Below are 22,145 nucleotides of genomic sequence, written 5' to 3' on the forward strand. Positions count from 1 at the left end.
CAAATAGACCCGGGATAATCTCTATATTCATGCATCGCAAGTTCACAACCATATATTAGTTGTAATAATAATGTTTATTAGTGTTAACCTTTCACTAAATGTTTCTTCTGAAATTCCAAAGAAAAATCGCTACTATATAATTTTGCCCTTAATAGTATATATTTCTAGCCCTACCCATGTTCATATCATTCTCAGCCAACTTGTAATTCCACGTTGACATGGTAGTGATGCTTATTCATCATGTATTCAGAATCATTTATTAAAAATAAGAAGAAGAAAAAAAACCTGTTTTCCACATTTTTGCATGGAATGGAACTTATTTCTTGAATATTATGAAAACACAAGAGCTTTGCACATATTTCTCTAGGTTGCGCTAATGTTTTGCCACGTGGATTCCAATGGATAACCCTATCCCTCATTCCATCTCACTCGTGCTTTGCATTGTAGAGTACTGATGTGTACACATGTACTTCCCATTTTAAATTGATTTGTGTACTAACCAATTTATTTGTATTGTGTTTGGTATTCCACAATAACTCACTTTTACATTATTTTCAATTTTGCACCAATTATTATTTTTATATTATCTCACATCTGAATTTCATTAAAATAAGAGTATATAACTGGAATTTTGCGCAATTTATATTCAATATTCATGTATGTACTCCTGTCATGTGCATAAAATAATACGATTAACACACTATACACATATATATGGTGTACATTAATATTTTATTAGAATTTATAATCTGAGTTTACTATTGGTCATTTATTCCATATTTGAAATTTAATCATAATAATAACTGAGCTTAGGTAGGCTATTGATCAAGTAACCACACCAGTACTAATTTATTTTTAAAGTTTTAAATAAAATCAAATTCACCTTGACTTCTCTCTCCACGGCAAGGTGACTTCCAATATTAGAGCTTCAGCTTCCTATAAATTTGGGGACAAATTCAACGCATCATTGATAATATCCATCACCACTTTACTCCGCTGAATTCTGTGTTAGATGGCTTCAATCTTGACAAGGATGCCTTCCCCACCGTTGATGGTGGTCAATGGAAGAAAACCCATTTCTGGGACGCCTCAGAGATTCGCATTTCCGACAGCCAGAGGTATCGCTTTTCTGAATTGTTACTGAAATTGAAGTAGTTTTAGTTGGTGAAGATAATTTTGCTGTAATTGAAACCTTGCCACGCTTCAAATTAAAGTTGATTCCGTCTCAATCTGGATTGGAGTTCTTGGATGATCAATCAAAGTTGTAAGTTGTATGAATGGGGATACCCATGTTCAAGTCAGCTTATTAATAATTTAGGAGTATGATTTTGAAGATGATTTTAGTGCTAAAATTAACCCCCAAATGAAGCATATTTTCTGCTTATAGACACTGATGGTGTTATAACTCTTGTTTTGAAGGTTATATCAAATGCTCACTTTAGGAGTTATATTTTTGAACTAGCATATGCTTTTGGCTTGCTTCTTTTGTTTCTTTACATAGTGGATTCTAGAGGTTTGCAAGTGCTGTCATGTAACTATGCGCGTGTCGCATTAGGCATAGGTAGACGATTATGGTACATCTCAAAATCAGTACTCTGCATTTCGACTTGTATTCTTGCATTGGTGTTTTATTGTATCTTGATGAATTTAATGTATTTTAGAATGTTATTTGTACCAAACTGCGCAAGTGTCACGTCACGTGCCAGATGCTAGACATTAACTATATCTGTTTAAAGTTATTCTTGTGTCTGTAATGGAACTAAATTTTCTTATTTAATGTCTAGTAGAGAGACTCCATCGCTTTGGAGTGATAGCAAAGGCCACTGGAGAAAGCTCAGAATCTTCGATTGGCAAGTCCATTCAGGATATTGTGAGTCATTTTCATTATCGCCTGAATGCTCCCCTGTGTCAATATACTGATTCCCCCACATCTTTTCTCTTCCTTTTTTTTTGGAGCTGATCTTCTTTACTTTTCAACTCCTTTGTCTAGTGGGAAAATTCTGAAGATCGGGTGGCTCTGATTGGTCTAGGATTCGCTGGTGTTGTTGGTTTCTGGGCAGCGGTTAATATTGTGACGGTAACATCTTTCTGTTCTTGTCAATAGATAACGAAGAACTTGTTTGCAAGTAGTCAGTCTGATATCTGCTACATAATGAAACAATAAAAGATGTGGCAAGGGGAAAAATGTAAACCCACACAACCATGAGGGTTTATTCAGTTAGTACTATTTGCCAATAGTTTGAAGTAAAATCCACCAGTTTCGTGTCAGGGTTACTTGGCTGTGTTCTTCAACTAATTTCATAGTTTCCACAACTTCGACAATCTTAATCATGCCAGCTATAGTTATTCCTCCTTTTTCTTCATTCCGCCATTTATGTAGATGTGAAATTATTATCTTTAGTTCATATTTTTAATAAATGCGACACTTCTGTTTTCCAGAATTTTTTAGATGAATATGGTTGATAAATGGGTTGTTTTTTTGCCACACTTAACTTTATCTTCTATTCTCGGAAGACTATTTGTTGCTCTTTTTAGCAAGTCTTTCATTTTTCTGTCGTAAAATATGACTGCTTTCCATTGCTTTTGTTGAAATTTTTCATCCTGATTTTAAAACAGGCCATCGACAAACTTCCTGTTGTTCCAAGTTTGCTTGAGCTCATCGGGCTGTTGTTTGCTTCGGTAAGTGACCAATATTTCCATAGTTCTAGGTCTTACCTCAGGGAGGTAGACTAATCAAGAATTTCATATTTCAAACTACTAATATTTGAATTTTGATTTCAGTGGTTCACATACCGATATCTCTTATTCAAACCTGACCGGTAAGATAACTCCTCAAGTCGTATCATTGCATTCGTATACTCTTTGCTAGTTAGATCATCTGCGATGAGTAATATGAACTCCATGATAGTTACCTCACATTTCTGTTGATTCATCAAGTTCAGAAGCATTAGGGCCACATTCGCCTTGCTTCATCTTTGCTGTATATATTGTCATATCATAACTTATAATTTGAAATGCATCCTTAAGTCCACCGTTTTAGTGTTCAAACGATCTTTTCAGAGTCTTTGCAGGCGCCATTTATGCTAATTACTACCTTCTCTTTCTCTGTATATATAGGCAAGAATTATCTCAAAAAGTCAGCAAGTCAATATCAGATATATTGGGGCAGTAATGTGAAGATGCACACAACTTTCTACCTCATTTTGTGACATGTGTGATTATAAAAGGAGAGGTGATCCGTGTTGTATTCTGTGTAAATGTGTAACTACTTCCTACCTCAATTTGTACTAACATACTGTGATTGTGATTGTGATTATAAATGGAGATTCGAATCTATCTTGAAACAACCTTTAAAATTTATATCTATTTATCCATAAAAATATGAGACTTATTAGTATTGAATTAGGTGATGAAGTGTCTTTTGAATTAGTACATAATTGCTCTACTAGCCTTACTTTTATATTTTCCAACTGCCAATACAAACTTTAAAGTAGCATGATTGTGTACAAAAATACTAGCAATTGCCGATATAAAATGAGTATAATTATTTTTGCTAGTAAAGTATTAATTTTTGAGGAATATAGATAAATTCAAAAACTACTATAAAATAACAACAGTAAAATCTATACAATATATAAAAGGGGAGTTTTGGGAGTATTTAGGAAAATATTATTTTAAAATAGATATTATTATTTAAATAAAACTATATGGTTACTTGGTAGTTAAATTAGTGGGTAATTATTAAAGTTAGTGGGTAATTATTTAAAGTTACTAGGAAGTTAATAGGTGGTTATTATCTATAGTAATTTATTCATATTTATTAATTAAAAAACTTAGAAAACAAGTGTAAGGAACGGAGATCTTATAGCATCAACCCATTTTGCAGTTATGGCCTCTGATATCTTTCTCTTCTGCTCCGCACTTTTGTTGTGCTGATTAATGTTGTGTGATTGTTAGTATTTTTTATTTTAGAATGGAAGGGTTGTAACGTGTGATTAATATTTGTAATAATTCAGTCCATTTCAATTTTGATTCTCCATATTTTGCACTATGTATGACATTCAATGTGAGGTGTCAAATGATTAAATGCATGGGAATGGCAAAGTCTAAAGAAACAGCCGATTAATATTTACAATTCAATTAACAAAAATCAGTTTTATATACACTTTAATATCTAATTTAAAATAGCAATTTTGTAAATATTCCCCCGCTTGAGTCTTGCACGGTATTATTGTTACATTTACATCTTGCCTTTGAATTTTTGGTGCAGGTACATCTTCCGTATTTGTTGTTTGTGTTGTTCTCCTTGCAGATTTTTATGGTGTAATGTATAATTTTTTCATGTAGTGCTCTATATGAATATTAGGTTGGTGGCAGTTCTTATTCATTTGTCTTTCCTGGATGTGGTATGGGTGGTAGCAGCTACACGTGAAGTAGGCGATGCGGGGTATACTATTAGGTATGCAACCAGTTTTTTTTTTTTTTTTTGGCTAATGCATGCATATTGATATCGGTTGTATATACCATGCTATTTTGCTGTATTTTTGTTGATGATTTTGATCGATTTGGCTATCTTCTAATATATATTTGTATATTATTTTTATTGACATGTGTTTGTGATTGATCTTTTGTAGTATAGGTCAAAAAGTAATTTAAATGATACTATGTGATTTGTGTGCAATTTTTAGTTTATAAACTTATTTGGTTATATGATTTTTTATTGGTACAATAAATTGCTATTGTATAAATTTGTGATTTTAGAACTTGAAATAATAATATTGTTTCTCATTCGGCGTATGTGTAATTTTTTTCCTGTTTGATTATATATTTTTTAACAATTGTTTTTTAATTTTATATATTTATGATTTCAGATTTCATACAATGATATTTTTATGAATTTATAAAATCATTTTACACTATAAAATAAGTTTAAATAAAAAAATGGATCGTACATCGCACGTGGGTGATACTAGTATACAGTAAAATATAGGTTTTATTTTAGTAATGAAACCTAAAATCATTATTATTTTAGAACATCAAAATTACTTCTAGTAAATTGGTACTCGAAAATCTACTAATGAAACAATAAATTAGTAAATTGGTACTCGAAAATGTCTTCATTTAATCGTTATGATTTATTATTATTACTTTTTTATATTTTAGTAAGTGAATTTTGTACCGCACTAAATTATTGATTTTCATACTTATATTTTATTATAATATTAATTAATGTATAAAAATAAAACCTATATTTTACTAAAATAATAAAGTATATATTATTAATTAAATTAACCGAACAGTTAAATACAGTAAAATCTACTAATGAAACAATGTTTCAAGCTCTGTAAACCTCGTCGGTGACTAATCGATCATCTTTGTATAGACATTTTACAATATAGCTTCAAAATTTGTGTTGGTTAAAGTTGGTTTGCAATCCAGCTACAAATGAGCTCCGCATTAACGGATCCGTAGCTTCCAAATCCCCAATTCTAATATTTCCGATTTCATTCTAAAATCACTGCTCATTCCGAAACTGATCAACGATAAAAACAACATTCGACCTTCATTTTCGGTGTTCTTTCTTTTTGAATGATGTAGAGACGATCTCAATTGAGTGAAATTTCTCCCTTTCCTTTTTGGGGGGCTGGGATACGTGATTTGATCGGTTTGGCAGCTCGGATGATGTGAATGCGATAATTTAAGCGGACTGATTGAAAATATGGCGTGGTTCAGTGGGAAAGTCTCGTTGGGGAACTTAGATTTTGCTGGGGCGGTGAATAAGCTGAGTGAAAGTGTGAAGAACATTGAAAAGAATTTCGATAGTGCGCTTGGGCTCGAGGAGAAATCTGATGCTGATGCTGCGGCTGCTGCTAGTGACAGTGAGGGTAAGTTGTTTTTGCGAATTTTGGTCATTAGTTGCATTTTATAATGAATTTGCTGTTTTCATGGTCCGTTTGATTTGGCTTGTCCATTTAGATGATAAGTGTTGTTAAGTTTTGAAATAGTTTAAGATTTGCTACTGTGCATAAATTGGGAGGATTACATATGTTGTTGCCTCATATTTATTACGTTTGTGTGTCAATCAGTATGAAGTTTGAACTATATTGGTGTATGTAGTTTGCTGCTTTTAGCTTCTTGAGGTTTTGCTAGGCTATAATGCTACTTATACATTTATTGCATATTCAGAGATGTATTAGCATTTTTTTTGAAAATGGACTACATGCTTCCAATGTGGTTTCGTAAAATCTAGTTGAAGTAGTTCCTAAACTAAAGTCTGTTGATAGCACATTGTGATTGGCAATCGATTAATACTGGTAGTCTCCGAATAACAGCATCAGGAATATTGCCTTCAGCTACTGACAGGAAGGATTTGGTCGAACCTACCGTTGGGTTGGTTGGTCAGAGAGGTGGCAAAGATATTGTTGAGTCACCATATATGTCCATCGCCTTAGATCCTACATCCTCTGTCAAGGATAAACATGTTGTGGATGACAACTCAGTTAATCAAAAAAGTGAAGTGATTCCTGGGGGAGAAGGAGTAAAAGAAGAATTAAGAGATATAGAAGTGGAAACAGGATCCGACGGAAAAATAAAGGATACCAGTGGGGTGGCAGAAGAGAATGCTGCTTCTGACCACAGTGAAGCTGAAGTGGTTTCACCTCCAATTCCTGTTGAAGCTTTTGAACAAAAATCTGAAGAGGTACAGCATACAGAATCTGCAAGCAACCTTCAAGAGGAGGAGAGGTTAGAAGAAGTAATTCCTACATTGTCTGAGACTGTGCAACCTGGATCCACTGACAATCTTCAGGAGAAGGGGTCAGAAATAATATCTTCTACATTGTTGGAGTCACTACAACCAGAATCCGTAAGTTCTGGAGATTCAGTTGGAGATAGTTCTTCTCTTTCAAATATTGGTGATGCTACTAGTTTGTCTAAGAGCATAGATGATGAAAATGCCAAAACAGATGTTGAAGATGGTTTGCCAGACCAAACACAGGATGCTTCTCTGCAAGGCCCAACTGAAAGCAGAGAATCACACGTCTCAGATGTTCCTGTTAGCACCACAGAAGCAGAAGATAGTTGTGCTGACAATCGTTCTAGTTTAGAATATAACAGGGTGGAGGCTTCAAAAGCAGCGTCAGATTTGGTTACACCTCTCACTGATGCTGTCTCGGATTCAGTTGATCTAAAGCAGCATTTGGGAAAAGATGTAAAGGAACGGATGAGTTCTGCTAGCAACTCTTCTAATATTGCAGATTCTGTGGCTGAACATGAGAAAGTGATGAAGGAAATGAAAATGATGGAAGCTGCATTGCATGGGGCTGCTAGACAGTCTCAGGTATTGAAGTTGTAGTACTTATTCTTGGAGTCTGGCATGTGTTATATGCTGATACAAACTTTTGCCCGCATGCATTGTTCAAACAGTGAAAGAGTTTATTCCTATTCCTCTAATTATGAAATTTTTTATAAAAGGTGCTATGAAAGGTGCCTCTCCGAAAAATGGGCTCTGATGCAAGTATAGCAAGAAGCCCAAACAAAATTAATCTATTACTCCAAATATTCCTTACCATAACATTTCTTTTGTTATGTTCCTCTTTGAATATGAGCTTATAACATGTGAAGGTAGCATTTAAGAACATCCAGCGATCTTGTTACTCTGTTTTGTTTTATGCATATGAAAGTCTTGTAATTTTTCTTAAAGAGAAGTAATTAGAGACATTTTCCCTCTCCTCTTTATTTCCCAGGCCAAGGCTGATGAAATTGCAAGGTTGATGAATGAAAACGAGCAGCTAAAAACTGCAATTGATGAATTAAAAAAGGTGAGTGGTTGCTATTTCATTTTAAACTTTTTTACTGAACCCATTCCGTTGTTGCTTTATTTCTATCACTTTTTGGTTTTAAATTTGTTACCCATGTGCGGTTACTGAAATTGGATTTTAAATTTATTATCACCTTTTGTATTTGAACCCACACCGTTGCTGGCAATTAAAGATGTTGCACCAGGAACCTCACTTTTTAGAGGATAAATATGAACTCTTGATAGCTGATTTTTGTTATTTGATAGTAGTATAATACAGCTACAGCTAGTTGTGAATTAACATGTGACTTGAAAGATGGTGATGAGGTATTTACAAGCAGATGTATCTTGCTTCCGCTCATTGGTTGATTCGCATGTACATAAAGTATGTTTCCATATTTGTGTTCCATTATCATGATGGATGTTAGTTGAAAAGCAGGAGAGCACCTAAATAGTTTAGTTCTTTCCCAGAGTGTAACATAATAACATAAGGCCTCTTGTTTTTTTTACTGCTGGACTGTCTCTGCGGATCTTGGTCTTTGGAATAAACATGCACTCTATGCTTTTATCATGTATTTCCGGGTTTCCACATCTACTATCAAATATCAAAATATCAGTGTGTGCATAATTAGTACTCCTAGGTAAATCAACAAATGATTTCTTGTGAGTTCTGACTAGAATTCAGAAACAGGAAACAGGATAATCACTCAATCAAGTGTAACAACTTGAAATTAGAGCAAGGGAATGCAATAGTAGAGTTTTAATTCTGATAAGAAATGCAACTTCACAGAAATAAAAAAAAAAAGTGGAACATGCAAATCTACTCTAAGATCCAAGTAAAGCTGGGGCATGTAAATCACTGTGAGAAAAGAGTAAAGAAAATATAATGATCACGGGTGGTTGTACAAAAGGAAAGCTTGACTGCATATCTCTGGCTTTAAACTTTCAAGTGTAGTTGGGCCTTCGCTATATATTGTATATAGTGACACTGTAAATCTAGCATATCATATGATATCTTCTGGTTTCTTTTCTGTGGTCTCACCAATGCCTAATCGTATTCAGCTGGCTTTTTTCTGAGTTTGTGTCATGAGGTATCCATGTGCATCCATCCACATTCTTATGCATGTTACAACCATAAAGTTTTCTAACACAGTTACACACAAAACATATTTTGACAGATCTATGAACAAATTATTAACTGGCTAAAGTAATTTCCAGAGAAAAACAAATGAAGCTGAAATTGAATCTCTACGAGAGGAGTATCATCAGAAGGTGGCAGTACTTGAGAGAAAGGTATACTTTTGCATGTTTTGTTTCATCTATGGTCGCATAATACATTTGAGTACTAGATCACTGTCCACTTGATGTAGGCCCTGAAGTTCTTGTAACAGAAATTTTGATGAACCCATAGAAGTTTAAAATACTACAGTAATAAACTATCACATACAATTAAGTCTTCCATATCTCTTCCCAGGTTAACTAATTTTATGTCCATCATTCAACAATTTTTGTAACCCTGAGTATTATTTGATAGAGCGAACTACAAAAAAGGACCCTGGACAATATGGTTTGCATATTTCCGGTAGATCACTGGACAAACACTTAATTTCATTTGATGTACTTTTGCACTATTTTCCGACTTTTTTGCCCTATTTAGTTTTAAGGGATATTTTAGTCTTTATATTAACTATTTATCTTTCATCTCTTTTTTCCATTTTTTTCTCTCTCTCTTTTTTTAAAATTTCTTATTTATCTCTCTCATTCTCCATTTATTCTCAAGTTAATTTTATTTAACAATAAATATTCAGTGCACATCAAATTAAAACCGATGTGCTTAAATAGACAAGAAGAAAATTTGTCTATGACGCATCTTAAGAATAATCTTCGTATTTACACTTGCTATTAACTCACAGTCGTAATAGTACCACTAGTTTCATTTATTATTTTAACTTGCATATTCAATAACCAATCAGTAGAAAGTTTCTTAAACTACATCAGATTTACTCTGGTTATATTGACCTCCTGATTGCCATTTCTAGCTATTTGCTCTACACAGGCCTAACGTGCTAAGTTCTACAATTTTATTTTTTATGAGTTGTTTGTTTTGATAAGATCAGTGGAGTTAATACTTTCTTTATTTCAGATTTATGCTCTCACTAGGGAAAGGGATACACTGCGTAGGGAACAAAATAAGAAAAGTGATGCTGCAGCTCTCCTGAAAGAAAAGGATGAAATAATCAACCAAGTGAAAGTAACTTAGTTAATTACATTGAAGATCCTCTTATTGTAAGGGAGTTTTGCAGATATCATGCCTTAGAGCTGAGCAGACACAGCTGACAAGATCTCTTGAAAAGGAGAGACATAAAGCAGCTGAACATAGGCAGGAATATCTTGCTTTGAAGGAGGAAGCTGATACCAATGAGAGTCATGTGAATCAGCTCGAAGAAGAATTGAAGGAACTAAGGAGAAAACATACGAAGGAGTTGCATGATGCACTGATGCATCAAGAGCTTCTTCAACAGGTAGGAATTTTAGTTTTAGCCAGAAATTACATTATTAGCCTATCTTTGTTCTTGTAATGCTTGATGCTGCAAATTTTGTTCCTGTTTTTAGTTTTACTTTTCGGGCTGGACTGCTCCTTTTGTTTGCCTGGATCTCGAACAATGCTCAGAGAACGCCTTATATGGTTAATTAATGATTGAAAATTAGTTCAAGTTTTAGTTCCTCACACTAGCTTATTGATAAGGTTGTTATACTTAAACAGGAACTAGAGCGGGAAAAGGCTGCTCGTCTGGATCAGGAAAGGGCTGCCCGCATTCAGTCTTCTACCGCCCCTGATCAAGTTCCCATAGCTAGGCAGAAGGCAGCTGCATTTGATAGTGGTATTTTCCATCTGCTATACACAAGAAACTTAAGTTTCGTCTACTGATGATTTTGATTCTATACATCAACAGGAAATTTGACTCGTAAGATTTCGAGTGCGAGCAGCTTGGGCAGTATGGAAGAAAGTTTTTTCTTGCAGACGACTTTGGGCTCATCTGAAACAATTTCCGAGAGTAGAAGTGTTGGGGATGGTGCGATGAGTCCATATTATATGAAGAGTGTGACATCCAACACTTTTGAAGCTGCTCTTCGTCAAAAGGAGGGAGAGCTTGCTTCATATGCTTCAAGATTGGTATGGAGCGAGATCTGGTTCAGTTTATACACCTAGTGATAATTATGCAAAAGTACCTCTTAATTATCCACGTATGAAGGTGTTCTGTTTAGAATCTTTCCAGTAACTGGAGTTTTTCTATCCATCAGGCTTCTTTGGAATCCATTCGTGACTCGCTTGCAGAAGAATTAGTCAAACTAACAGCAGAGGTGAGGTTTTGTTGTTGCTTTTCATCTTCTTTGTGTGTGATTTGCAAGCACATTAGATCCTTTTGATCTATCAACAAGCTAGTTAGGTTGCTATTGCTGTAGAGCAGGATTATAACTTCAGAATAAACAAGATCAGATCAAAACCCTCCTCGTTACTGAAAAAAAAAAATTCTTTTAACATCCGCACCCCTTCTGTAATGGCTATTGATTGAACATGCAGTGTGAAAAGTTACGGACAGAAGCAGCTACACTACCAGGAATTCGAGCAGAATTAGAAGCACTCAGAAGGAGACACTCAGCTGCACTGGAGTTGATGGGTGAACGTGATGAAGAGGTATCTCAACTTATTTTGCTTTACAGCTTGCCAACGTTAGCTATTTTATTCCACTGTGATGCATTTGTATTGGAAGAAAGACAACTTATCTGGATGGAGACCAGAACCCCAAGTTTATAACTATCAAGCATGTTGTACTTTGAACACATGCATTTTATCATTACTGTTTCAAATTAAAACACCTTTTATGCTAGCTTTTAGTTGAATAATTCGAAGTGGACATCTAATCTGATATTGAAATGGACAATTTGTGTAGTTGGAAGAACTCCGTGCTGATATTGTTGATCTGAAGGAGATGTACAGAGAGCAAGTAAATTTGCTAGTGAATAAGGTGAAATGTTGATTATCCATTATAATTTCATTCATCTCACATAGTATTTATCTGTTATCTGTATTCTACTGTTTGCAGATTCACATACTAAGTTCATCGATGGCTGCTTCATGATACCGTATAATATTTTCAGGATTCCAATTTGTTGCATTTTTGCCACAAATTATTGTATACGGCTTCAGTTTTGCAACTTCTAAGGCCCAAGCTAGTTCGATCTAGTGTGTATCGATGTATACTGTATAGCACGATATAAGAGTGTACAGTAAGTTGAGCTACAAAAATTTGTTCATTCATGCACTTTTTGAATTCAACTAAAGAGTCTTGCTTTAGTCATGTTGAAATACCCAAGACCCAAGCAATGATCTCGTTTTCTATAATGTTGACATTTTTAAAACTTTAATTGAGATGGAGAGATGTATCTTTTGTTGGAACATTATGTTTTGGGGATTGAATCACGAGTCAACAATGTTGCTACTGTGGCATTTGTGACGGTATCCACTTATAAAATGAAAATTGGCTTTCAAGATTTCTGCAAATGTTTAGGGTTTATTGGTACATGAATTGGAACTGGATTAAAATTAAAATTAGATAGAATTAAAATAATAAACAAATTGAACAAAGTCATTCTATATTGTAGGATGATTTATAAATCTCAAGTTACATAGGATTAAATATTCTTTAACTTAGATAACGTGGAAAATATATTTTGAATGCTAATGTTGATCCGAAGTCATTCAAATCTCAAGTTAAAGAACATCAAATATTTTCAACCTAAATATATGTGGAAAATCTCAATTATGCATTACATTTTTTCAAGTAAAATTTTTAATGTAAAACAAAAATATGCAATTAGAATTTTGTTGGAAACCCGAATCCTCATAAAATTGTCTTTAATTTGTTATATAGCACACGACCAATAATTTAAATTAACAAAGTTATATGGATTTTGTTTTATAAGATAAATTGTTGTGCTGGAAATGCATGAAAAATTGAAATAATAAGATTACCGGGCACAATAATCATCGTCTAACAAGTACAATTAAGATACATACTTTTCTTTTGAAAAGTGTGGCCTATTTCAGTTATTTTAATTCAAAGAAATTTTTAAACATGTTTGAGGAAAGAAAGCAGGAGAGGAGTATAGTTTGTTTTTTTTTTCCTTCAAAAGATGTGATTTTATAACAGGGTAGATGATGTTTCCAAATTTGAAGTTATTTCAAGTGTAAGTTACGGGTTTCCTGTATTAATTAATCATAACAAAGCATACCAAATAAGTAGCTTTCATAGCTCAGTTGGTTAGAGCACCCGTTTAGTAAGCGGGAGGTCTTGAGTTCAACTCTCAATGAAAGCAATATCAACTTTTTTTATGTCAAATTCACGTTACAAACCACAAACTCAATACAATTATGCATTTATACAATCAGTGTCACACATTAATAACCAGTATAGTTACTAAACACACAACATCCTGTGCTAACGATAGGAACTGTATTTACAAGCGGATCTTCGCCACCATACTCATATTGACGACGCCTTCCGAGCAGCAGCCAAGCCAAATATGCTAACCTTCGAACTTACACCATTCTTCTAGAGTTGGCGTTGCCACTCCAATGTTTGTCATGTCATATATATTAGCTGAAGGAATGCATTATATTAGTTTGCAACCTTATACACTTTCTTAAATAACCGGACAATAAAGTTGCTTCAACACGAACCTAATATATCTAACACCAAACTAATCATCAAAAGTTCGAATTTAAGGATTCATGACTGTAACCTAATAGTCATAACTCTATCTTTTGCTATCAAGTTTCCTGTAACTAAAATCATCCAAATGCAAAGGGCACGTACTTCTCGTTACATTCTGTTTCCCCCCATAACTATTCATATCTAATGAAAAGAACCACATTAAGCAACAGTTGAATATAGTTTTCGAGCTTTTACCAATGTGTACATCAGGCGTGGCAGCAGCGGTTGCATCAACAATGACCGTGACTTTATGATAATCTAATGCAACAGCATCAAAGACAGTCTGCCGGATACAGTTTGGAGTTTGAACACCTGAACAAGGTATCCACCAGATTAAAAGCCTGATATCCTCTAAACACAAAAAAAACAGAAGGTTTTCCAACATTATATTACCAGTGATTACTAGCTTATTAATTCCAGCGCCCTGTAGATATAAGTGAAGGTGTGTGTTAAAAAAGGCGCTAAACCTCGTCTTCACCAGCTTATAGTCACCGTCTTTGATGACCAGCCCATCAACCAATTCTGCACCCACGCTACCCTTTGAAGTCGGTTTTGGTTCATCAGCAGCATACCAATGCCTGCGGAACAACTCTACATCTCTCCCCAATGGATCATGCTCTCGCACAACCTATAACCATTTATCACACTTCCAACATTAGGATTCCTCTCAAGCTCAACAAATATCTTTCATCCATTTTTACAACTCTGTATGAAAAGTCAGACATCCAACACTACACTATGACCACTCTCAATCTCAAAAATTTGAATACAACAAATTTCAATTTCCACAATATTCAACTCATGGTATTATATTAGCAAAAAAATATCTATCATCCAATTGTATAAGTCAATTTGCACATTAACATCATTACGATCTCAAGCTCAAACTTTCTACATATCATGATTCAGAATGCAACAAATTTCACATTTTACATTAAATTCAAGGTAATATATCGGCTGCAACTATCTATAATCCAATTTTTAACTCGATTTGAATAACAATTGAGCATTACGCGAATCAAGGCAACTAAATTTGCAGTGTAAAAAAACAAAGAATTGGAGCAAATAAAAAGAAGAGAGCACCCAAATAATAGGAATTTGACGGATTCGAGCTTGTTCAACGGCCTTAACAACATTTGGAACAATAGCTGCGCCGCCTATAACATGCACCGGACTGCCGGGATAAATGAAATCTTTCTACAAAAAAACATAGCATAAGATTATGAAGGAATAAGAGAAAACATAAGCTTAAAAAGAAAGAAAATTGAAAGACCTGCATATCAATTACAAGAAGGGCGGTATTCTTCCAGTTTGAGTCTGCCATTGCTGCACCTCTAAATCTTTGCTATTTTTTCCTCTTATTTATCACAATGTGAGATTTAATTGTGTTGGATTGGGCCTTCGTCAAATGTGAAAACAGGCCAGCATAATGAAATTATGATCCTTTAATCAATAATTTTCGTGCTTTAGAGTACAAAATTATGTTTCAATTGATAAAAAAAAAGGTTATAGTACTTAACTGTACTACTTAGGACTTAGGAGTATTTGATAGAACGTCCTGTCCTGTCCCGCCTGCGGCGAGATGTGTTATATTGCTAACTATAACTAATGATAGGCATTGAATCATGACAAGATCATTCATTTATGTGTATCAACACAATGCAAAAAAATATCAATTAAGAATATTAATGCCAATTGATTAACTTTCAAAAAAATATTTTGAAAACTTTAAATAATTATAACTATCTCAATTTAAATTATTTTAACACAACATTTATCAAATTAAAGATAATTTTTTAAGGATTTTAACAAGATCTCACTTGCATATATTCCGATATCAAAATCTGAAGAAAAAAAAAATCTTTAATTTTCATAATTTTCAAGAACAGCTTGTCAATGTAACTATTATAATATGTCATTATAATACATGTACAATGTTAATGCTAAATTGTGTCGACATATTCAATGAATCGAATTGATATATTTAATATGCTATATTGACATTTTGATCCAAAACCATAATTTTGGTAGTTTTATTATCTTTTTAAATTTAAATAATAATAAAATGAAACTACACATGACAATTTATAGACCATTAGATCTCTACAAATTTTATGGTTTAAACCAGTTGTAGTTAGCAATTAAAGATTGAGTTAGCAATTGATCACTCTCACATCATCGTGTATTACGTTAAATATATGTTATTTACAATTTATTTAATAGAACGTAGTACATTAAAAAGACTAAATATTACTTATAATTAGACTTTAAATTAATTATATCCATCTTTGAAGTTGGTATGTCAGCTTCCAGAAATTAGTTAATACTATATCCGTCCAAAAAATATAGAGCACATTTATCATTTTTGGTCGTCCACAAAAAATAGAGCACATTCATTTATGGAAAATTTTCAACAAATAATAATCTTACACATCATTCTACTAACATTACTTCTCACTTACTTTTTCTCTTTCTCTCTTACTTTTTTCTCTTCTCTCTTACTTTACCAATTCTATATTAAAACTCGTGTCATACACCAATTGTTCTATTTTTTGTGGACGGAAGGAGTATTTGCTATTTTGATTAATAAAGAGATAGTGTGAAGCACCAAAGAGTACACTATATTATATTTATATGTCCTAATAATCAGCGTATCTAACCATCTTCTTGGAGAGAAAATATTCAATGATTCACACAATGATTTAATACTATAGAGGAATAGTGATTCTGGGTAAATGCCTATTAAAGACATAACTAGAGAATAAATATCATAAAGGGTTGATACTAACTTATGTGATTTTCGAAATTAGAGGAGAAATCAGTTCACTATATTAAACATTTACTTCACTATAATGGACATTTCACAAATAAAATTAGGGTTAACATTTGAATTAATTTCTTATTTACGTAATTCATCTCCCCTCCATAACTCCTCTTCCCGTCTTCTCATGTCCTATGATCGAAATTTCGACAAATTTTTCTCACTCCGGCGCATAGTCGCTGCAATCGCCATCGCCTCATTTCATCGTTGTTAATATTCCGTCCCCTCCATCCGTCGTCGAACAAATGGATTCAAATCAGAAAGATTTTTCAAAATGTAAGTTGTTCTACTGGTTTCTTCAACTGATTTGGATTTTTCATTCCGTCGTCAAACTCATTTTTAATTAACATTTCTTCAACCGATTTAGATTTGAACATTTAATAAGTTTTAGAATCAACAATTAATTGGGCTGAGATCCTCTGCGGTGCACAGCATCGTGCTGTGCACCCCCCCCCCCCTCCCAATTGAATAAAAAATTCATTTTTATATTTAATTATTTAATTTCATTTTGTGAGAGAGAAAGGTGCACAGCACGGTGCTATGCACCGTAGAGGATCTCATCCCCAATTAATTAGTTTTAAAAATTCTGCAAATTCAAACATGACCATTTTTAATAAGTGAGATCTGCAATAGTTTATTATGCAATCCAAATTGAACACAAGAACATCTGCTTTAGTTTATTATCCAGTCGTAATAGAATGTAAGAAACATAGTACTATAGTTTGTGTACAATTAATTACTACAGTTAACTACTCTCTTTTTTTATGTAGGTTTTGATCGACAGTAAAAATGCAACCAAAGACTCCAATCGTGAGTAATTTCTACCTGCTCTGTTTTTTTCATTTTAGTGAAGTATTCCATGATTAGAGTGAAATATTTGTGATCTATGCTTATTGTACTCTGTTTTGTCATTGAAGCGAAGTAAAACTTGCTTAGAGTGAAATATTTCATGGTTAGAGTGAAGTGTTTGTGATATATGCTTATTGTGCTATGTTTTTCATTGGATTGAAGTAAAACTTGCTTAGAGTGAAGTATTACATGGTTAGAGTGAAGTGTTTGTGATGCATACTTATTGTGCTCTGTTTTTTCATTGTAGTGAAGTAAAACTTGCTTAGAGTGAAGTATTCCATGGTTAAAGTGAAGTGTTTGACATCCATGCTTATAGTGCACTATTTTATCATTTCAGTGAAGTAAAACTTGCTTAGAGTGAAGTATTTCATGGTTAGAGTGAAGTGTTTGTGATCCATGCTTATAGTGCTCTATTTTATCATTTCAGTGAAGTAAAATGTGCTTAGAGTGATGAATTGCATGATTAGAGTAAAGTGTTTGTGATGCATGCTTAAAGTGCTATGTTTTATCATTTTAGTGAAGTAAAACGTGCATAGCTAGAAGTATTCCAGTGTTAGAGTAAAGTGTTTGTCTTCCATACTTATACTGCTCTATTTTTGCATTTTAGTAAAGTAAAACATGCTTAAAGTGAAGTATTTCATGCTTAGAGTGAAGTGTTTGTGATTCATGCTTATAGCGCGCTATTTTATTTTTATCATTTCACTGAAGTAAAACATGGTTAGAGTGAAGTGTTTGTCATCCATGCTTAAAGTGCTCTATTTTTTCATTTCAATGAAATAAAATGTGTTTAGAGTGAAGTATTTCATGGTTAGAGTGAATTGTTTGTGATTCATGCTTATAGGCTCTATTTTATCATTTCAGTGAAGTAAAATGTGCTTATAGTGAAGTATTCCATTGTTAGAGTGAAGTGTTTGTGATCCATGCTTATGTACACTATTTTATCATTTCAGTGAAGTAAATGTGCTTACAGTGAAGTATTCTATAGTTAGAGTGAAATATTATGATGCATAATAATGCATTTATTGATGTTTGATATTTTAGTGGAAAAACATTGGCAGAAATTGTAGCTAAGCTTGTACCAATCCATAAACTTAAAGGTTACATGAAATAATTTTAGTCTTATGATTCTATATGCATATGAAAAGAAAGAATCTTCTAATTTTATGTATTTCTATAGAACAAATGAAAAACACCATTGGTCACAAAGATTTAACAAATGAAGCAGCTGCCGAAAGGAGGTTAAGAATCGAGAGGATAGACCTCCAGAACAAGATACTACATCTTTAAAACAAATGAAGCAGCTACTGCCGAAAGGAGGTTAAAGAATTGGGAGGATAGACCTCCAGAACAAGACACTACAGCTTCTACTGAAAAGAGGTCGAAGTATATTCATGACAGACCTCCAAAACAAAAGCCACAAAGTGAGTTGTTTAATTATTATCTTAGTAAAATATAGGAGTATTATGTATATGGCACAAATTCGTTCTTGTAAAATTTTGAACTATCTTAAGTGTGTATTCATGAATTTGACCATTTTTTTTGTATTTTATCTTCCAGCCTCAAAGCGTGTGAGGTCACAAATCAATGATGATAATGAATAGCCTGCTGCAAAGAATGTTAAACACCATTTTTTTCTTTCCTTTAGCCTTACTCTGTTTCTTTGCAGCAGGCTGTTCATTATCACCATTGGTTTGTGACCTCGTACGCTTTGAGGCTGGAAGACATAATACAAAAAAATTGGTCAAATTCATGAATACACACTTAACATAGTTCAAAATTTTACATAAATGAATCTATGCCCTATACATAATATATTTCACTAAGATACTAAATAATTAGATAACTCAATTTGTGGCTTTTGTTTTTGAGGTCTATCATGAATATACTTCAACCTCTTTTCAGTAAAAGCTGTAGTATCTTGTTTTGGAGGTCTATCCTCCCGATTCTTCGACCTCCTTTCGGCAACAACTGCTTCATTTGTTTTAGAAGTTGTAGTATCTTGTTCTGGAGATCTATCCTCCCGATTCTTCGACCTCCTTTCGGCAGCAGCTGCTTCATTTGTTTTAGAAGTTGTAGTATCTTATTTTGGAGGTATATCCTCCCGATTCTTCGACCTCCTTTCAGCAGCAGCTGTTTCATTTGTTGAATCTTTATGACCAATTGGGTTTTTCATTTATTCTATAGAAATACATAAAATTGGAAGATTCTTTCTTTTCATATGCATATAGAATCATATGACTGAAATTATTTCATGGAACATTTAAGTTTGTTGACTGGTATAAATTGACATATTAGTGCATATTATACTGATACACTCTATTATGTCGTTAGTGTAGCATTTGTGAAAAACCTTGCTCATAAATCATAGTTATAGGTATGTTACTACGTACCTCACGTGAGCACCACTCTAATTTGACACTGAATTTGGTCCAAAACATTCACTTTTTTAAACTCGGGTCCTAAACAAATGAAATTGTCGTCGGATTGGTCCTTTTTTTGAAGGTTCCGTCAAAACTAACGGTCAACACCCAAAATTAGAATTTATATCTCCTCTTCTTTCCTTCCATTGTTGAAGTTGAGGCCGACAAAGAAGAAAGAAAACCGGCTGGTGAAAGTTGGGAGCTTCTTTAGGTACGTTTTCGGGCTGTAATGAATCCGAAGACTGCTTTCGACCCCCTCCAGGGGTGGCGCAGAAGATTGTGAAACTGGCCGGCTCACTCACGGCTAAGATAAGGTCCAGTAGAGTTGAATGCATTATAAAAATATGGTTTACTTATTATAAAGGTCAAAACATTCAAGAATTTAAGCTCCTTTGGATAACATATGATAAGATTTGGTACGTATTTGATAAATGAAATGATATGTACTATATTTGATAAATGAAAACAGAGGTTTTTGCATAGGACTAATTGTTGAAAAGAAAATGCAGCAAATAAAAACAAAATAAAATACATAAGAAAGGTTTACAAATTGCAATTGACAGTAGCAATGGCAAGGGCTCTAGTTCTTCACAGCTCTGTTTCAGCGTCTGATAATCTCGATGCCCAAATAGTCGACGCAGCCGACCACAGCCACATGCGGCTTTTCCAGCACAGCAGAAATCCGGGGATGCTCGTTCAAGATCTTGGATGCGATCAATTCAGTTACTGATTCAAGAAGATTGTGAGAGATCCTTCCAATACTTCTTAAGAAATTGAACCAACAAATGTGAAAAGAGAGATGAGCAGACAACAACTTAGGGATGTTATTTACTGATATATAGCAGTATAGCTGATGTTATCCGAGCGGGTGTCTGATAAGGCTCGTTTCATGCATTGGTGTGCAGATGGATCCAGGAGTTTGTGCTAATTGACCTGGCAGATGCAAAATAGCTGATTTTGAAGTAAAATACCAGAAGTCGTCGCTCGGACCTAGAAGAATCAGGAAGTTGACGACAAGAGTAGAAATGGAGCAAAAGCGCAGAAAAAGCCATCTACCTGGTCAAGGAGACAGAATGACGTACTGACATGAAGATCCCCAATTATTGCAAGGGTAAAATAGTCAAATACTGACAAGAAGTTGCCTTAGGGTTGAAGTTAAAGCCACTCTATAAATAGAAGCTTTCCACAATGAAGAGGCAGCGCTTAACGCTATCGTAGTTTAGGTAGGAAGCTCTCGTAGGCGCTTAACGCCACCGCTCTCTTAGTTTAGTTAGTTAGTTTGTTCCTTTCTTGGCTTAAATATGTAGTTTCATCGGAGGAATTGACGACTTCACCTTTGGATCTCAACTTATTTTCAGTTTTATGAAGCTTCGTTGTTTATTTTCATGTCGATGATGCTATTTACTTATGTTTCTTGGATGCTTTTCGCAATTGGTGGCTTAGATCCATGTTGTTTACATGATTTCCAGTAGTTTAGAGGTTGAGATTTAGCTGTTCACGTGCTCGATTTCTGAGATCCGATAGTTTAGGTGATGCATGCAAGGTAATTTGTGTTCATTTCGTTTTCTGCTTGACCCAGTAGCGTAGATTTGGTAGTTCTAGCTTGAATTTCGCATTTACGTCTCGTTTTGAAGCATGATCAGTTTTATTTCGTCAATGGTGTTGAAGCTCTGTTCTATGCTCTGTTTTTACTTGGTTGTTTGGAGAAGATGAAGTAGGAGTTAGTTACAAAATCAGATCTGCTTTTTGCTTTTGCTTTTTGCTTTTCACAGCTTTTCTGCCAGCCCCAGTCTGTTTAGGAGAAATGGTCCCCACTTACTTTTGCATCTTTGTCTGCTTATTTTGGGAAAGTTTCAGCATGTTCCTTTAGTTACAGGTGTTCTAGTCAGTTTAACTCCAGTTTACAAATTGCAAGTGTCCGTACTTTTCTGATCCCCTAGGTCAGGTAAATAGAGTCCAGTTTAATTCCGCCAGGTCAAGTATATTAGAGTTTTAACCCTCCCAATGAATGCGTGGCAGCAGCCGACCCCTTTTTCGATTGTGTCGTAGGAACAATCTCAAGTAGGTCCATGGTCCCTGTGGTTCGACCCCGCTCTTGCCGCTTATACTTAGTAATATTTGTTGCATTAGTAGAAAAATTATAAATCTTGTTGAAAGAAAGGGCACATGCACACGACACACGTGCAAAAACCCTCCCTTCAGTGTCCGAAACACCGACTGTTTGAATGAGCTAGAGGCACAAAAGAGATGATCTGATTTGGGGAAGAAGGATGGAGACGAGAGAGATGGGAGAGAAGAAGAGAGAAAATTTCTAATTTTGGAATTTCTTTTTTCTTTTTAATATTTTATTTTTTTAATAATTATTATACAATAGTCAAAATATCACTAATCGGGCGTTGACCGTTAGTTTTGACAAAACCACCAAAAAAAGGACCAATCCGACGACAATTTCGTTTAGGACACGATTTTCATAAAGTAAA

The 22,145-nt window shown here is 34.1% G+C and overlaps 3 protein-coding genes and 1 non-coding gene across 5 annotated transcripts; 3 read left to right on the forward strand and 1 right to left on the reverse strand.

Annotated features, from left to right (window-relative positions):
• Positions 1-872: 872 nt before the first annotated feature.
• Positions 873-3,334, forward strand: LOC125186812 (CURVATURE THYLAKOID protein). Of its 2 annotated transcripts, none has more exons than XM_048083265.2 (6): positions 873-1,118; positions 1,788-1,870; positions 1,991-2,077; positions 2,617-2,679; positions 2,782-2,819; positions 3,118-3,334. In XM_048083265.2, the coding sequence occupies exons 1-6, from the start codon at positions 1,013-1,015 to the stop codon at positions 3,170-3,172; spliced, it is 432 nt and encodes a 143-aa protein (XP_047939222.1). In that variant the 5' UTR covers positions 873-1,012; the 3' UTR covers positions 3,173-3,334. The 2 variants fall into 2 exon arrangements, with proteins under 2 accessions (XP_047939222.1, XP_047939221.1); XM_048083264.2 differs by having other exon boundaries at positions 874-1,118; positions 1,785-1,870.
• Positions 3,335-5,361: 2,027 nt separating this feature from the next.
• LOC125190124 (golgin candidate 5-like) lies at positions 5,362-12,308 on the forward strand. The gene is made up of 12 exons (XM_089059116.1): positions 5,362-5,885; positions 6,333-7,339; positions 7,746-7,820; positions 9,017-9,091; positions 9,942-10,043; positions 10,075-10,320; positions 10,563-10,680; positions 10,753-10,973; positions 11,102-11,161; positions 11,382-11,495; positions 11,752-11,826; positions 11,905-12,308. Exons 1-12 carry the CDS (start codon positions 5,720-5,722, stop codon positions 11,938-11,940), a joined length of 2,295 nt encoding a protein of 764 aa, XP_088915242.1. The 5' UTR covers positions 5,362-5,719; the 3' UTR covers positions 11,941-12,308.
• A 795-nt stretch (positions 12,309-13,103) lies between these two features.
• On the forward strand, positions 13,104-13,177 carry TRNAT-AGU (transfer RNA threonine (anticodon AGU)). Its single transcript has one exon. It is a non-coding gene; the product is annotated as a tRNA-Thr (tRNA).
• Positions 13,170-15,003, reverse strand: LOC125187554 (putative inactive nicotinamidase At3g16190). Its single transcript, XM_048084167.2, has 5 exons — positions 14,849-15,003; positions 14,659-14,772; positions 13,969-14,203; positions 13,771-13,887; positions 13,170-13,461 (listed from the first exon to the last, which is right to left on the reverse strand). The coding sequence occupies exons 1-5, from the start codon at positions 14,897-14,899 to the stop codon at positions 13,388-13,390; spliced, it is 591 nt and encodes a 196-aa protein (XP_047940124.1). The 5' UTR covers positions 14,900-15,003; the 3' UTR covers positions 13,170-13,387.
• Between the last annotated feature and the right edge of the window lie 7,142 nt (positions 15,004-22,145).

Source organism: Salvia hispanica, chromosome 5, assembly GCF_029641045.1.
Source record: "Salvia hispanica isolate PSC_SH4W2 chromosome 5, Shi_PSC_v1, whole genome shotgun sequence".
Lineage (NCBI taxonomy): Eukaryota > Viridiplantae > Streptophyta > Magnoliopsida > Lamiales > Lamiaceae > Salvia > Salvia hispanica.

Bases quoted from the DNA above. Each gene is read 5' to 3' on its own strand.
- LOC125187554 (XM_048084167.2), bottom strand. From the start codon at position 14,899: ATGGCAGACTCAAACTGGAAGAATACCGCCCTTCTTGTAATTGATATG. The intron at 14,204-14,658 runs GTGCTCTCTTCT...AAATGGTTATAG, and splicing joins GTCAAATTCCTATTATTTGG to GTTGTGCGAGAGCATGATCC. The intron at 13,888-13,968 runs GTAATATAATGT...TACCTTGTTCAG, and splicing joins TAATAAGCTAGTAATCACTG to GTGTTCAAACTCCAAACTGT.
- LOC125186812 (XM_048083264.2), top strand. From the start codon at position 1,013: ATGGCTTCAATCTTGACAAGGATGCCTTCCCCACCGTTGATGGTGGTC. The intron at 2,078-2,616 runs GTAACATCTTTC...ATTTTAAAACAG, and splicing joins CAGCGGTTAATATTGTGACG to GCCATCGACAAACTTCCTGT. The intron at 2,820-3,117 runs GTAAGATAACTC...CTGTATATATAG, and splicing joins CTCTTATTCAAACCTGACCG to GCAAGAATTATCTCAAAAAG.
- LOC125190124 (XM_089059116.1), top strand. From the start codon at position 5,720: ATGGCGTGGTTCAGTGGGAAAGTCTCGTTGGGGAACTTAGATTTTGCT. The intron at 7,340-7,745 runs GTATTGAAGTTG...TTTATTTCCCAG, and splicing joins GGGCTGCTAGACAGTCTCAG to GCCAAGGCTGATGAAATTGC. The intron at 10,044-10,074 runs GTGAAAGTAACT...TTACATTGAAGA, and splicing joins AGGATGAAATAATCAACCAA to TCCTCTTATTGTAAGGGAGT.